The sequence below is a fragment of the Cricetulus griseus genome (assembly GCF_003668045.3).
Source record: "Cricetulus griseus strain 17A/GY chromosome 1 unlocalized genomic scaffold, alternate assembly CriGri-PICRH-1.0 chr1_0, whole genome shotgun sequence".
In the NCBI taxonomy this organism is placed as follows: domain Eukaryota; kingdom Metazoa; phylum Chordata; class Mammalia; order Rodentia; family Cricetidae; genus Cricetulus; species Cricetulus griseus.
This window is the reverse complement of record NW_023276806.1, coordinates 130,182,239-130,195,949: the sequence shown is the minus strand read 5'-3', so window position 1 is coordinate 130,195,949 and position 13,711 is coordinate 130,182,239. Positions and strand designations below refer to the sequence as shown.

At 54.8% G+C, this 13,711-nt stretch overlaps 1 protein-coding gene across 1 annotated transcript in view; it reads right to left on the bottom strand.

Moving 5' to 3' along the window:
* The window catches only part of Lrp1 (LDL receptor related protein 1), an 84,439-nt gene that overhangs the window by 16,252 nt on the left and 54,476 nt on the right, over nt 1-13,711 (bottom strand). The window contains exons 43-61 of the mRNA XM_027392194.2: nt 10,373-10,577; nt 9,877-10,069; nt 8,508-8,633; nt 8,257-8,385; nt 7,921-8,040; nt 7,583-7,696; nt 6,797-6,946; nt 6,598-6,720; nt 6,239-6,355; nt 5,977-6,105; nt 5,553-5,675; nt 5,326-5,466; nt 5,053-5,243; nt 4,362-4,545; nt 4,109-4,194; nt 3,796-3,915; nt 3,167-3,354; nt 2,847-3,052; nt 2,151-2,339 (exon numbers count right to left, since the gene is read on the bottom strand). Of these exons, the coding sequence (XP_027247995.1) occupies nt 2,151-2,339; nt 2,847-3,052; nt 3,167-3,354; nt 3,796-3,915; nt 4,109-4,194; nt 4,362-4,545; nt 5,053-5,243; nt 5,326-5,466; nt 5,553-5,675; nt 5,977-6,105; nt 6,239-6,355; nt 6,598-6,720; nt 6,797-6,946; nt 7,583-7,696; nt 7,921-8,040; nt 8,257-8,385; nt 8,508-8,633; nt 9,877-10,069; nt 10,373-10,577 (2,834 nt within the window). The remainder of the gene's footprint in view (nt 1-2,150; nt 2,340-2,846; nt 3,053-3,166; nt 3,355-3,795; nt 3,916-4,108; nt 4,195-4,361; nt 4,546-5,052; nt 5,244-5,325; nt 5,467-5,552; nt 5,676-5,976; nt 6,106-6,238; nt 6,356-6,597; nt 6,721-6,796; nt 6,947-7,582; nt 7,697-7,920; nt 8,041-8,256; nt 8,386-8,507; nt 8,634-9,876; nt 10,070-10,372; nt 10,578-13,711) is intronic.

Below are 13,711 nucleotides of genomic sequence, written 5' to 3'. Positions count from 1 at the left end.
TGTGTGTGTGTGTGTGGTTGTGTGTGTGTGTGTGGTGTGTGTGTGTGTGTGTGTGTGTGTGTGTGTGTGTGGTGTGTGTGTGTGTGTGTGTGTGTGTGTGTGTGTGTGTGTGTGTGTGTGTGTGTGTGTGTGTGTGTGTGTGTGTGTGTGTGTGTGGTGTGTGTGTGTGTGTGTGTGTGTGTGTGTGTGTGTGTGTGTGTGTGTGTGTGTGTGTGTGTGTGTGTGTGTGTGTGTGTGTGTGTTGTGTGTGTGTGTGTGTGTGTGTGTGTGTGTGTTGTGTGTGTGTTGTGTGTGTGTGTGTGTGTGTGTGTGTGTGTGTGTGTGTGTGTGTGTGTTGTGTGTGTGTGTGTGTGTGTGTGTGTGTGTGTGTGTGTGTGTGTGTGTGTGTGTGTGTGTGTGTGTGTGTGTGTGTGTGTGTGTGTGTGTGTGTGTGTGTGTGTGTGTGTGTGTGTGTGTGTGTGTGTGTGTGTGTGTGTGTGTGTGTGTGTGTGTGTGTGTGTGTGTGTGGTGTGTGTGTGTGTGTGTGTGTGTGTGTGTGTGTGTGTGTGTGTGTGTGTGTGTGTGTGTGTGTGTGTGTGTGTGTGTGTGTGTGTGTGTGTGTGTGTGTGTGTGTGTGTGTGTGTGTGTGTGTGTGTGTGTGTGTGTGTGTGTGTGTGTGTGTGTGTGTGTGTGTGTGTGTGTGTGTGTGTGTGTGTGTGTGTGTGTGTGTGTGTGTGTGTGTGTGTGTGTGTGTGTGTGTGTGTGTGTGTGTGTGTGTGTGTGTGTGTGTGTGTGTGTGTGTGTGTGTGTGTGTGTGTGTGTGTGTGTGTGTGTGTGTGTGTGTGTGTGTGTGTGTGTGTGTGTGTGTGTGTGTGTGTGTGTGTGTGTGTGTGTGTGTGTGTGTGTGTGTGTGTGTGTGTGTGTGTGTGTGTGTGTGTGTGTGTGTGTGTGTGTGTGTGTGTGTGTGTGTGTGTGTGTGTGTGTGTGTGTGTGTGTGTGTGTGTGTGTGTGTGTGTGTGTGTGTGTGTGTGTGTGTGTGTGTGTGTGTGTGTGTTGTGTGTGTGTGTGTGTGTGTGTGTGTGTGTGTGTGTGTGTGTGTGTGTGTGTGTGTGTGTGTGTGTGTGTGTGTGTGTGTGTGTGTGTGTGTGTGTGTGTGTGTGTGTGTGTGTGTGTGTGTGTGTGTGTGTGTGTGTGTGTGTGTGTGTGTGTGTGTGTGTGTGTGTGTGTGTGTGTGTGTGTGTGTGTGTGTGTGTGTGTGTGTGTGTGTGTGTGTGTGTGTGTGTGTGTGTGTGTGTGTGTGTGTGTGTGTGTGTGTGTGTGTGTGTGTGTGTGTGTGTGTGTGTGTGTGTGTGTGTGTGTGTGTGTGTGTGTGTGTGTGTGTGTGTGTGTGTGTGTGTGTGTGTGTGTGTGTGTGTGTGTGTGTGTGTGTGTGTGTGTGTGTGTGTGTGTGTGTGTGTGTGTGTGTGTGTGTGTGTGTGTGTGTGTGTGTGTGTGTGTGTGTGTGTGTGTGTGTGTGTGTGTGTGTGTGTGTGTGTGTGTGTGTGTGTGTGTGTGTGTGTGTGTGTGTGTGTGTGTGTGTGTGTGTGTGTGTGTGTGTGTGTGTGTGTGTGTGTGTGTGTGTGTGTGTGTGTGTGTGTGTGTGTGTGTGTGTGTGTGTGTGTGTGTGTGTGTGTGTGTGTGTGTGTGTGTGTGTGTGTGTGTGTGTGTGTGTGTGTGTGTGTGTGTGTGTGTGTGTGTGTGTGTGTGTGTGTGTGTGTGTGTGTGTGTGTGTGTGTGTGTGTGTGTGTGTGTGTGTGTGTGTGTGTGTGTGTGTGTGTGTGTGTGTGTGTGTGTGTGTGTGTGTGTGTGTGTGTGTGTGTGTGTGTGTGTGTGTGTGTGTGTGTGTGTGTGTGTGTGTGTGTGTGTGTGTGTGTGTGTGTGTGTGTGTGTGTGTGTGTGTGTGTGTGTGTGTGTGTGTGTGTGTGTGTGTGTGTGTGTGTGTGTGTGTGTGTGTGTGTGTGTGTGTGTGTGTGTGTGTGTGTGTGTGTGTGTGTGTGTGTGTGTGTGTGTGTGTGTGTGTGTGTGTGTGTGTGTGTGTGTGTGTGTGTGTGTGTGTGTGTGTGTGTGTGTGTGTGTGTGTGTGTGTGTGTGTGTGTGTATATGTCCCGCTCTCCCCCACCACGTCTGCTCACCATCTGGCTGGCGCAGGCCATGAAAGACGTGTAGGTCCATGGGCCGGTGCAGGGTGCTGATGAGTAGTGTTTTGTTGGCACCCGTGGTCTTGTGGGCTCGGTTGATGGACTTTGTTTCCCAGTCCGTCCAGTAGACGTAGTCTTCAAACAGGGTCAGTGCAAAGATGTGTGGGATGTCTTGGCTCAGCACTACAGAGGGTAGGGGGAAGGCAGGGGAAAGACACAGCAGCAGCTGGCACCAAGTAAGACTGGGTTCCATGCCTAGTTGACCTTCTTAACTCCCACCATGACCCTGAGTTGGGAATGAACCCCAGTTGCAGACGTTTCTATGGCTTCCTAAGGTTGTACCGCAGGCCTGTCCAACAGTCACACTGCTTCTCTACAGGAGCACACAACACAGTTCCTCCACAGAAGTACTGAGCACAGACGTTCCTCAGACAGTTCTAACATGCCCACCCCTCAGGCAGTCATCCCATTGCATGTGGAATGGGACCTTCCCCCATAAGGAGCTGATTGTGGCCTGGTACGTGGCCAGTCCAGGAGAAGCACCACGGTATTTGAAAACACAGACTGCTGGTTTGTGGTTTCTGTACACGATACCCTCTTGTGCCCCGCCTCCCAAGACTCTGTCCCATCACTTTAGACCTCAGGCAGGCTAGGCCTGCTGGCCTCGGGCAGCCTCACTAGCATACGGACCAACGTGGCGATTGGAGCCGTCCAGGCTGGCAAACTCAATGTAGTCCTCACGGGCATCAGCCCAGTAGATGCGTTCCGTGACGTAGTCCAGCGTCAGACCATTGGGCCATGTGATCTTAGTGTCCACAATGACACTGCGGCTAGACCCATCCATGCCGATGCGTCCAATCAGCGAGTGGTCACCCCAGTCTGTCCAGTAGAGGTACCTGGCAGGTGGGGAAGGGCAGTGAACTCCAAGAGTCTAGAGACGGATGATGCCGAAGCCTACAGAGAGCTGGGCGTGCTTCCCAGGGCTCCGCCCACTGCTCTTGGCCACTTACCCATTCTGCACGTCCACCACTAGAGCCCTGGGCTCTCGGAGGCCGGAGCTGACCAGCACTGTCCGATAGGCCCCATTGAGCTTGGACACCTCAATGGTGTCTCTGCCTTTGTCACACCAGTACAGGTTGCCACCCACCCAGTCCACAGCCAGCCCGTCTGGGTTGCTGAGGCCTGTCCGGTGCAGCACCTGCAGGGAACACAGGGAGGGAGAAACCCGAGTGGAACCTCAGTCTCTCCGGGGCTTGGCTGCTCCCCCCTGTGAAACAGAGCACAGCTCCCGCTCCTGGCCTCGTTAGGAAGATGATAGATCTAAAATGTCCTGTTCTGAGCCCAAGGCGGCCAAGTGATTATCAGCAGGGGACCCAGGAGCACCAACACACACTTCGAAGACAGGCTGGAGCTCTGCACGGAATGCGGCACAGAGAGGGCAGGAAAAAAAATGTCCTTGTGCTTGCACTGAGTTTAGGGAGGGAGATGCTAAAACAGGCAGGGTGTTTCTGTGGCTCAGAGGAAGGAGAAGCAGTGTTGGCAGAGGAGATGAGGGGTGTGGGGAGGGGAGTGGGGCTCGTCTGCAGGGGGGGGGCCCTCGGGTGCCAGTCAGCTGCCTAGGGGCAACCCTTCTCTTCACCTGCACGTTGCTACCATTAAGGTGCATCCTTCGGATCATGCTGCCCTGGGTGGTCACGTCGGTCCAGTAGATCATCTGCTCTCGATAGTCAAAGTCCAAAGCAACGGCATTGTTCAGGCCCTGGGTTTGGAATGGACACAGAGAAGTCAGCTGCTGCCGGGGCACATGTGTATCTGGGAAAGGATGTCTGACGTTGGATGTGGCTGAAGGGAGAGGCACTAGAAGACAACCATGGGCCCAAGTGGGAATAAGTGCGGAGGCGGCACTGGGCCCGGGCAGCGGGCGGGCGTGAGGAAGGCTTGGGTTTGGGCACCTGCTTAAGCAGTGTGTAGTTGGAGCCATCCAGGTTGAGCTTGCGCAGGTAGTACCGGTTGGCAAAGATGAGGAACGGCTCCTCGTCTGTAGGAAGAGGGTCCTGGCTCAGGAACATTCTAGTAGCTTTAGTCTTCATTCTAGTAGCTTTTATATCTCCAGCTATACTGTCCCATGCCCCCTCCCTACCTGCCACCCCTGCCCTAGCCCACAGCTGTCTGAACCATATCTCACCCTCCAAGTGCCCGTCTCACCAGTCACAGCTTTGCAGCTGTGGGGGTCGCCACCACGGGGTGCGTAGCCCTCCACACACAGACACTTGTAACTGCCGTGGGTGTTGACACAGAGCTGGCTGCAGGGGAAGGTGGTGCTGCATTCGTCCACGTCAGCACAGGTCCTGCCGTCGTCTTTGAGCCGGAAGCCAGGGCGACAGCGGCACTGAGGATACAGGGAACCGGGGCTGAGGACACAGCAGGGTCTGGGCTTCCCTTTTTGGGAACCAGGGACCAGGAGGACCTCTGGAGGGCATGGAAAGGCAAGTGGCACACAGACAGTGATCTGTGCACCCTGTGGCTGCCATCCTACTTGGTGGTGTCCATCACATCCCACCCCCTCAGTGTAGCTTAGCGAAGGCTAAGGCTCATTTATACCGTCTATGTTCACTTCCTTGGGGGGTTAAATAGCATCTGCAGGGTTACAATTCTTCCTCCAGGCTGGGCCTTTCCCTTGAACTCTACAGCCTGCTTGCTAACCCCACTTTTCACTTCTCTCTTCACCTTTATCTCACCCGTGAACAAACCCACACAGATGGAGACTCTAACAGGTACCGCTGTTTGCCCCTGCTACACCCCCAGAGCCTAGCACACTGCCTGGCAGATTGAGAGCTCAGTAACTGAATGATGAATGAACGAGGGGGCGGAGCAAATTGTCCAGGCCCAGGCTTACCTTAAAGCCTATCTTAAGGTCCTCACAGTCCTGACTGCAGCCGCTAAGCTTGCGGTTGAGACACTCATTGACGTGGCATCCGCGCTCATCGGAGCCGTCCCCGCAGTCATCCTGGCCATTGCAGAGCAGCGCCTCAGCCACGCAGCGCCCACTGCTACACAGGAACTGCGATGAGGCGTTGCATTTGTGCTCTGTGGCGGGGTGGTGGGGACAGGTTATTGTGGGCTCTTGAGAGAAGAGGAGAAAGGGGTGGGGAGTGGCTGCTAGGCTCACCTGGGCTGGTGCAGTGTGGGTTCTTGGGGGCCTCATCACTCTGGTCATGGCAGTCATTCTCACCATCACACTCCCACTGGCGGGAGCTCAGGCAACGCCCATTGGCGCAGCGGAACTCATTGGGGCCACAGGTTGGGTACTCTGTGTGGGGGAAGGGGGCGATGAGACGCCGTCCACCCTGTGCAAGCACAGCTAGGCAGGGCTCCTCTTCCAGTCGCAGGACTCACCGCACTCGGGGGATTCATCAGAGCCGTCTGCACAGTCCCGGTCATGGTCACACACAAAATGCTTGGGAATGCACAGGCGGTTCTGGCACATGAACTCACGGTCATCACAGGTGCTGTTGTACACTGGGGACAGAGGCAGAATCCCCTGCTCAGGCCTGCCCTGCTCCAGGCCTTCCCTATGAGCTGTTGGTGGTCACGTCCCCATCCTGGGGTTCCCTGGGATGTGAGAGGTAGGATGGGCAGTGTGTGTGTGTGTGCGCGTGCGTGCGTGTCTGGACACAGGAGCTAAAGTCATGGCTCCGCGCTAACAAAATGTGTGGCTCCCACTGAAGCTCTTCCGACCCTTGACCTCATTTGCCAGCATCTGCAAGGCATGGCTGTGGTGCCTGCTTCCCACCCGTTCCTCGAGGCCTCCCCCACTCACAGCAGCCAGCTGAGATGCTCTCATCTGCGCCATCAGCACAGTCCTTGTCACCATCACAGAGCCAGCGCTCGGGGACACACACGTGGGTGCCAGGACAGGAGAAGGAGGAGGGCCCACAAGTCTTGCCTTCTGTGTGAGGAGCAAGGAGACAGAGGGACTGAGGAGAGGCCAGGGCCAAGTGGGCAGCCACGACGACACGCCCCACTCACGTGTGGGCTCTTCTGTGGGGAGGTAGGATGAATGTGTCTTCTCGGGACCTTACCACAGTGAGCCGCCTCATCTGAGCCGTCCCCACAGTCATCGCTGCCGTCACACAGCCACTGCTTGGAGATGCATCGGTGGTTCTGGCATTCAAACTGAGCCTCTGAGCAGAACTTGTCTGGAACAGTTGGAGAACATAGTGAGACGGCAAGAGGAGAGGCAGGAGAGACGCCTATGGCATCCCTTCCCACGAGGCTCACTGAAAGCTAAAGCGACCCTATTCTTGAGTCTGAGAGAGTGAGGCATAAATGGAAAACCCAGGGTCTTCTCCATGAAGGGCACTTTGCATAAGGACTATCAGGTGGGGCCGGGTAGGGTCTTCATGCAGTGGCGGAAGCTGTGGGGGCCAGGGCCACTCACTGCAGTGGGTCTCATCTTCGCCGTGTTCACAGTCATCTTCTTTATCACACGTCCAGCTCATGGGGATGCAGCGCCCACTGGGGCAGGCAAAGTAATTGAGGGGGCACCTAGGCCGCTTCACACCTGGAGATAGGAGGGAGGCGTGAAGACGCTGGTAGCCCCAGGCCTACCGTTCACCCTGCAGCTACTGCTGGCTGACCTGGGCAGTCACGCTCATCACTGTAGTCCCCACAGTCATTGGCACCATCGCACACCCAGTTGGGTGCGTAGCAGAGGGATGTCCGCTCGCAAGGCTGGAAGAGCACGCCTTTCACGCCCAGGCGGAAATAGCTGCTGCAGTCAGTGGCACCTGGTGGAGGGAAGGTGAGGTGAGGGGCTGTGGTGGTTTGAATGTGACTGGCCCCCATAATCTCGCAGGGAATGGCGCTGTTGGGAGATGTGGCTTTGCTGGAGTGGATGTGGCCTTGTTGGAGGAAGTGAGGCACTGTGGGGGCGGGCTATGAGGTTTCCTATGCTCAGGATACCGTCCAGTGTCTCAGTTGACTTCCTGTTGCCTGTAAGATGTAGGAATCTCAGCTACTACTCCAGCACCATGTCTGTCTGCATGCTGCCCTGCTCCCTGATATGATAATGGACTGAACCTCTGAAACTGTAAGTAAGCCACCTCAAGTAAATGTTTCCTTTATAAGAGTTGTCATGGTCATGGTGTCTCTTCACAGCAATAGGAACCCAGGGGTCATAACCCAGTTCCCTCCAAAACACACTCTGGGAGCAGCTGATGGCCCCGTGGTGGCTTTGTTTTCAGAATACTTAAGATGCACTTCGTATTTGGTGCCTACTGCTCACTCGCTACTGCCATGGATCCTGGAAGCAGGAGGGGGACAGGCTACAGGCTGCTATGCAGGGCCAGCGAGGCTAAGAGTAAATGGACAAGGGACAGAGCTGGGCTGAGGATGGAACAGGCATGGGCAGGGGTGTTACTCACTGCAGTTCATCTCATCAGAGGCATCCTCACAATCCACGAACTGGTTGCAGCGACTGGAGTTCCCGATGCAGGACCCGTCTCGGCAGCGGAACTCGCCCACACCACAGGCTGTCTCTAGAACAGGACCCATGAGTGCCATCAGGACAGAGGGACCATCAGGACAGAGTCCCTCTGTGGGGCCACAAAGGCCCAGGACAGAGCTCCAGCCTGTCTTCCAAGTTCCCTGAACTAGCTATCCTGGGCCTGGGGACAAATGCTCAGCCAGAGTGAGGACAGGGTGGAGGCTGAGAACTACACAGGGTAAGATCGGAGGCTGGGGCTTGCAGCATCTCACTCACTGTTGCAGGGAATCTCATCAGAGCCGTCCCCGCAGTCATCCACCCCATTGCACCATAGCATGTTGGAAACACAGCGGCCGTTGTTGCACTGGCGGAAAGTCTTCTTGCAGCGGCGGGAGTCTGCAAGGGGATAGAGGTGTATGGTCACAGCAGGCACAGGACTGTTTAGTCCTCTCCTGGGGGTCAGGCTGTGGAGCTGGGGTCACACGGGGCGTGGCAGGTCACACACACACACACACACACCACACACACACACACACACACACACACACACACACACACGTTCCCAAGTGGCCATGTTCTTGAGGAGAGGAGGAGCTAGAGTGGGGTCCTTACTGCAGTAGGAGGGTTTCTCATCAGACTTGTCCTTGCAGTGGGAGACACCGTCACAGGTGAGGCTGAAGCTGATGCATTCACCGTTGGCACACTCAAACTCATCTTGTGCCCGGCAAGAAGAGTTCACAGCTGGGGATGGAGAGGGTTCTGTGAGTGGGGGCCCAGCCTGAGTACAGCTTTGTAGCCTGGGCTGGAGTCTGGAAGGAAGCTCTCCCAGCAGCCTCTGTCCCAGCTCTGACTAGCTTCCTCACCACGGCAGGTGAAGTCTTCCTGGAGGATCCGACCCCCTCGGCAGGAGCAGTTGACGTGGCCTTGGTGGGTGAGCAGACACAGATCCTGGCAGCCTCCGTTGTTGATACGACAGGGGGAAAGTTCACCTGGGCAGAGAAAAGGGAGACCGTGCAAGATGCACAGTCCCTACTGTGCACACTCCCCAGATGCCCACCTAATATTCCAGGGCTCTGCATGACCCCAGCAGCCATGGGGGTTCACAGCACAGGGGTGCTGAGATAGTGAGGCGTGTGGGCAATAAGGGCTTTGAGATGAATCTCGGGGAAGATTCTAGGTCCAGTTTTGTACCTAGTGTACGTAGTGTAAGGATTCAGGCATTGTGCCGGCCTGCCCCGTCACCTGGCAGAATGCACTCAGGCAGTAAGTACTCGGGTCAGCCCAGGTACAAAGGACCCCTTTAAAAGACAGACCTCCACTCCACATACTCTCTTTCCTGCTGTTCCCTGGGGCAGACAGGACTTTTCCCGTCTCCCTCTTCTGTCCTCTCTCTGTCTCTGCATCTCTTTACCTCTTTTCTCTCTCCTTCCCCCCCTTCCCTTTCTAAAAAAACTTCTTACTAAGCTCTGTCTGCCTGGCATGTTAGTCCCCCGCCTCGGTCACCCTTGCCTGCCATGGGATCTGCCAAGGTCCCTCACACAAGATTCACACTTTATCATAACACATAGTGGTGGCCAAGGGTGTTCATAAGGCTTGGGAAAGACTTGGATCTGATGCACGCACGCACGCACGCACGCGCACACACACACACAGACACACGCCATCTGGGTCAGGGGTAGACACGTGTGTCTATGTACAGGCTGAGAATGGGCATATGCTGCACCTGGCACGGAGGGACGAGGTCAGGTTTGGGGTGTGAGTAGCTTTAGGCTGTATGACAGGATCTCCAGGGATGGGACGAGGCCCTAGAGGCATGATCAATATGAATGTGTGTTTGTGTGCAGTTCTCAGGAGATGGACCCAAGTATGTCAAGTCCAAGCATGTATACAGATGTTTTGAGGGAGCTGGGGTTGAGGAATGTTGGGGCTTTTGGAGTTTCTGGGGGGGACTAAAGATATGTAAAAATATTTATCTGGCTGGGTGGTGGTGCCACACACCTTTAATCCCAGCACTTGGGGAGGCCAGGCAGGTGGATCTCTGTGGGTTTGAGACCAGCCTGATCTACAAAGTGAGCTCCTGGACAGCCTCCAAAGCCACAGAGAAACCCTGTCTCGGAAATCCAAAAGCTATTGATCTGTACAACAGAAGTCCTGAAAGAGACGAGACTGCACCGCACACGTGTGTGCGAGCACAGAGAACAGGAGAGCAAGGCTGGTGGCGGCCCCACTCACAGCTGTTGGTGTCGTTGGCCACAGCGATGATTCCCATAGGCTGCTGGGGAATGTCCACACGAAGCAGCTTCATGTCACTGCCCACATACTTGTTGGCCCGCTGCACAGCCCGCCGTACCCAGTCGGTCCAGAAAATGTGCTCTCCGTACACAGCCAACCCAAAGGGGTGGACGGGCTCTGACTTTAGGATCACCTGTTGAGGCAGAAGTGTCAGTGTCCCCAGGTGGTTCAAGCCTCTACCAATCCCATCACTACAGTGGGGCGGGGCAAAGGGAGCTTAGGAAGTTAGAGCGGGAAGGATTCCTGCATGCACCCTGCCTTCTCCCTTGTCTAAGCGATGTCAGAGCCCCACAGGGCAGAGGCAGGAACTCAGATGGGAATTTTTATTTTATCCCAGCTCTTCTCCCCATCTGGTGCTCTGTATCTGGGCAGTCTGGTTGCCCTGAATTGGTTTCTCCTCAGGTCCCTCCCCCACCCCCCCACCCCACAGACTCACGTAGCGGTGGGAGCCGTCGTACTCGCACCGCTCAATCTTGTCCAAGGTGGCATCTGAGAAGTACAGCTTCTCGGCACGGTGGTCGATGGCCAAGCCGTTGGGTGTGCGGATGTCCTTCTCAATGAGGGTCAGGACATTGGCTCCAGACAGGGCTGCCCGCATGATGCTCGGATGGAGCTCGTTCCAGTTGGTCCAGAACATCAGGCTGGTGGGCAAAGGTGTTAGGAATAATGCGTGAGCAACCTTGGCGGATTCCATGGTGGGCGAGGTTGACTGAGGCAGAGGCACAAACGTGCCGGGTAGAGCTTAAGTGAGAAGTTTTATCAGAATGGGGGTGCAATGGGGGAGAGGTAAAGAGACACAGAGAGGAGACAGAAGAGAAGCCGGAGACAGGAAAAAGTCCTGGCTGCCCCAGGGGAACAGCGCGAAAAAGAGAGGGAAAGAGAGGAGCAGTAAGAGATAAAGAGAGATCATAAGCGGGCAGAGGTCTTTCTTTTAACGGGGTCCTTTGCACCTGGGCTGACCAGGGTACTGCCTGCATGCATTCTGCCAGGTGATGGGGGGCGGGTAGACAGGCATAATGCCCGAATCATTACAAAAAGGATCAGAACCTAAGGGTCTGCCTTGGAGGACACGGGTAACCTCGGAGACAACTACAACCCAGGCTGTGCTCCATTATTGACAAAGGCCACCACGGCCTTGGCAGCTGAGAACAGCCCAGCCATTGACCATGAAGTTACCGCGTGTGGCCACAGGAATGCTCTGTCGTCTATGAAATGACCGCCTGTACTTGCTGAGACAGGAGGTGGCTGTGTTGCCAAGCGAGTCAGGCTCCCAGCCTCCTGTCCTGGCCCTACTACTCCCCACCTTTAGTCAACTTACCTGACCACTGTGTACCTTAGTTTTCTCTTGTTTAGTGGGGGGATAATACAATACTGCTGCACAGAGGGTTGTAAAAATTAAATAGTGTATACTCATCTCAATGACAGAGTTATCTGGAGTTTATTGCTAACCGTTCTCTCTGTACTGACCAACCCTGACTCCTTTACCAGACTACCCAGGAAACCCTTGTTAAGTGTTGACTGTGTCCTTGGTCTTTGGCACACGCATGTGGGTCAAACCTCAGAATTTGCTTTCTCCACAGTTTTAAGGTCTTTGTGAATTTGGAGACTGACCCCCAACCATGCCCTGCTTCTTATGGGGTTGTGGTGAGGACCTCAGGGGACACCAAGCACAACAGTGGCAGCATGGTCACCCTTAGATAGCGCGAGCTAGACGGTGAGTCCTGGGCCTTGATTCCTCAGAATGACTTACTTGACCTGGGGTGGGGAACCATTTATGTAAGCACACCTTTCTTTGAGATGCTCCAAAGAAACAGAACCCACCCTTGCCTCGGCCCCTCCCTGCTCTAACTGATGAACTTGCCTGTTTATTCTCTACACAGGCTCTCCAACCTGGGCTGGTCTTGAACTCTCTATGTAGCCAAGGATACCCTTTAACTTCTGATCCTCCTGCCTCCATCTTCCAAGTGCTGGGATTATAGGAATGTGCTATCATCCCAGGTCTGTGTGGTGCTGGGGACTGAACTCGGGACTGTATGTGTGCTGGGCGAGTGGTTTACCAACTACGCTACAGCTCTGTTCCTCTTCCATCTCCTTATTCTCCCGACTCAAATCTATCACAGCAAAACTTGTCTCCTTCTTGGAGGCCCTTGTGGGGTCTGTTTCTCAGGGACAAGACTCTTCTGAGACAGGTTCCTCTGTGTAGCCCTGGCTGTGTTGGAACTCACTCTGTAGACCAGCCTGGCCTTGAACTCAGGTCTGTCTGCCTCTTCCCCCCAAGGGCATCACTACACCTGGCTAGTGAGAGAACTCTATGGATGAAGGTGACAACCGATTCAGCAGCTATAACTCTCTTTCTCTCTTCTTTACTCTTCCTTCCCTTAGATAAGGCCTGATGTATCCCAGGCTAACCTTCAACTAGTTCTGCAGCTTAATGACCCTCAACTCCCATTGTTCCTACTGCCACGTCCCCAGTGATGAGACTACAGGCATGTACCTCCATGCCGGGCCCGAGTGTTCTTTCTTGACTTGTACAGTCTGGCTTCACAGTGGCTTCCACACCCTCGGGCCCAACCCAGACCACATCCACCGTAGAGCATCAAACTGGCTTACATGGGATGCACTGTGGGTTAAGGGTTTGGCAAAGCTGCTTTGTGGGATAGTGTGGTGGGAGAAAGGCGGCTCTCCTCGAGTAGGTGGCCAACAGCTAGAAACATGGTGGACTTTCCACCTGTCCAGCGATATGCTTCCCAAGGCCAGCAGTGCTCTGGCGGGATCAGGAGAAGTATGGCCGAGCCTCTATCCCTGACACACCAGGTCCCCAAGACAATCTCACGCCTCTCCTCAGTGTTGTGTGCCATGGGTGTTAGTGTCCTCCAGTCACCCCTCAGACTGCTCTGAGCTGCCTCCCAGAGGGTATGTTCCCAGACTTCCAGCCAGGGCAGGTTGCTGGCACAGTCACACTATCCTCTATCCTTAACATGAGTAGGCAGGACCTCAGTATGCTTGTCGCCTGGTCCATTTTCTGTATTTTGGTTTTCCAGAGACCACGGACTCTGGAGAGGACTGTTTCCTGGGCTCAGACCGAGAGGGACTTGGTGGGTAACAACGAGGATGCCTCTTCTAGAATGGCAGAAAACTTAGCTTGACAGTCCCTCTCTGGAGGCTCCAGCCACAGGAAGGACAGGCCCTGGGGCCAGCCCAGACAGGTGAGGTCATTGAAGTCAGGGCAGGGAATCTTGTGTCCCCATACGCAGACAGCTGTGGCAGAAGGGAACAGAGGGTCTTTGTGTTGGGCCTCTTGGGCTGAATCTGGCTAGAGTTATGCCAAGGTGAGGCATGAGGGTCACGTTCACTATTCTGTGTAGTTGCTTCTGGAGTTTGTTTGTCCCTTTGTTTCCTAGTGAAGTGTTAGGAAATTCCAGCTGATCTGGGCGGGGCGGGGGGCTGCTCGGACAGGAGCCAGGACTGCCATGGAGAGGGTGAGGCTCACTGTGGGCCCACCCAGTGAAATGAGGGAAGACAGACAGGGCAGGCTGGAGACCTGCCCTGCTCAGGCTGGCCACACCCAGAGCAGTAGACGGTCCCCTTGCTGTCCTCCTGTTCTACTCCCTTCTTGCTTTCCCACTCGGAGGCCCTGTGCCCACAACTGCCTTCACAATGCCTCTCGGTCACTACAGACAGACCTGTGTCACTGCCCCTGTTGTTCCCGGATAAGACCTCTCTGCTCAGCTAGGGGGCTTAAACAGACCCAGACCAGGGCTTCCATGTGGTCAGG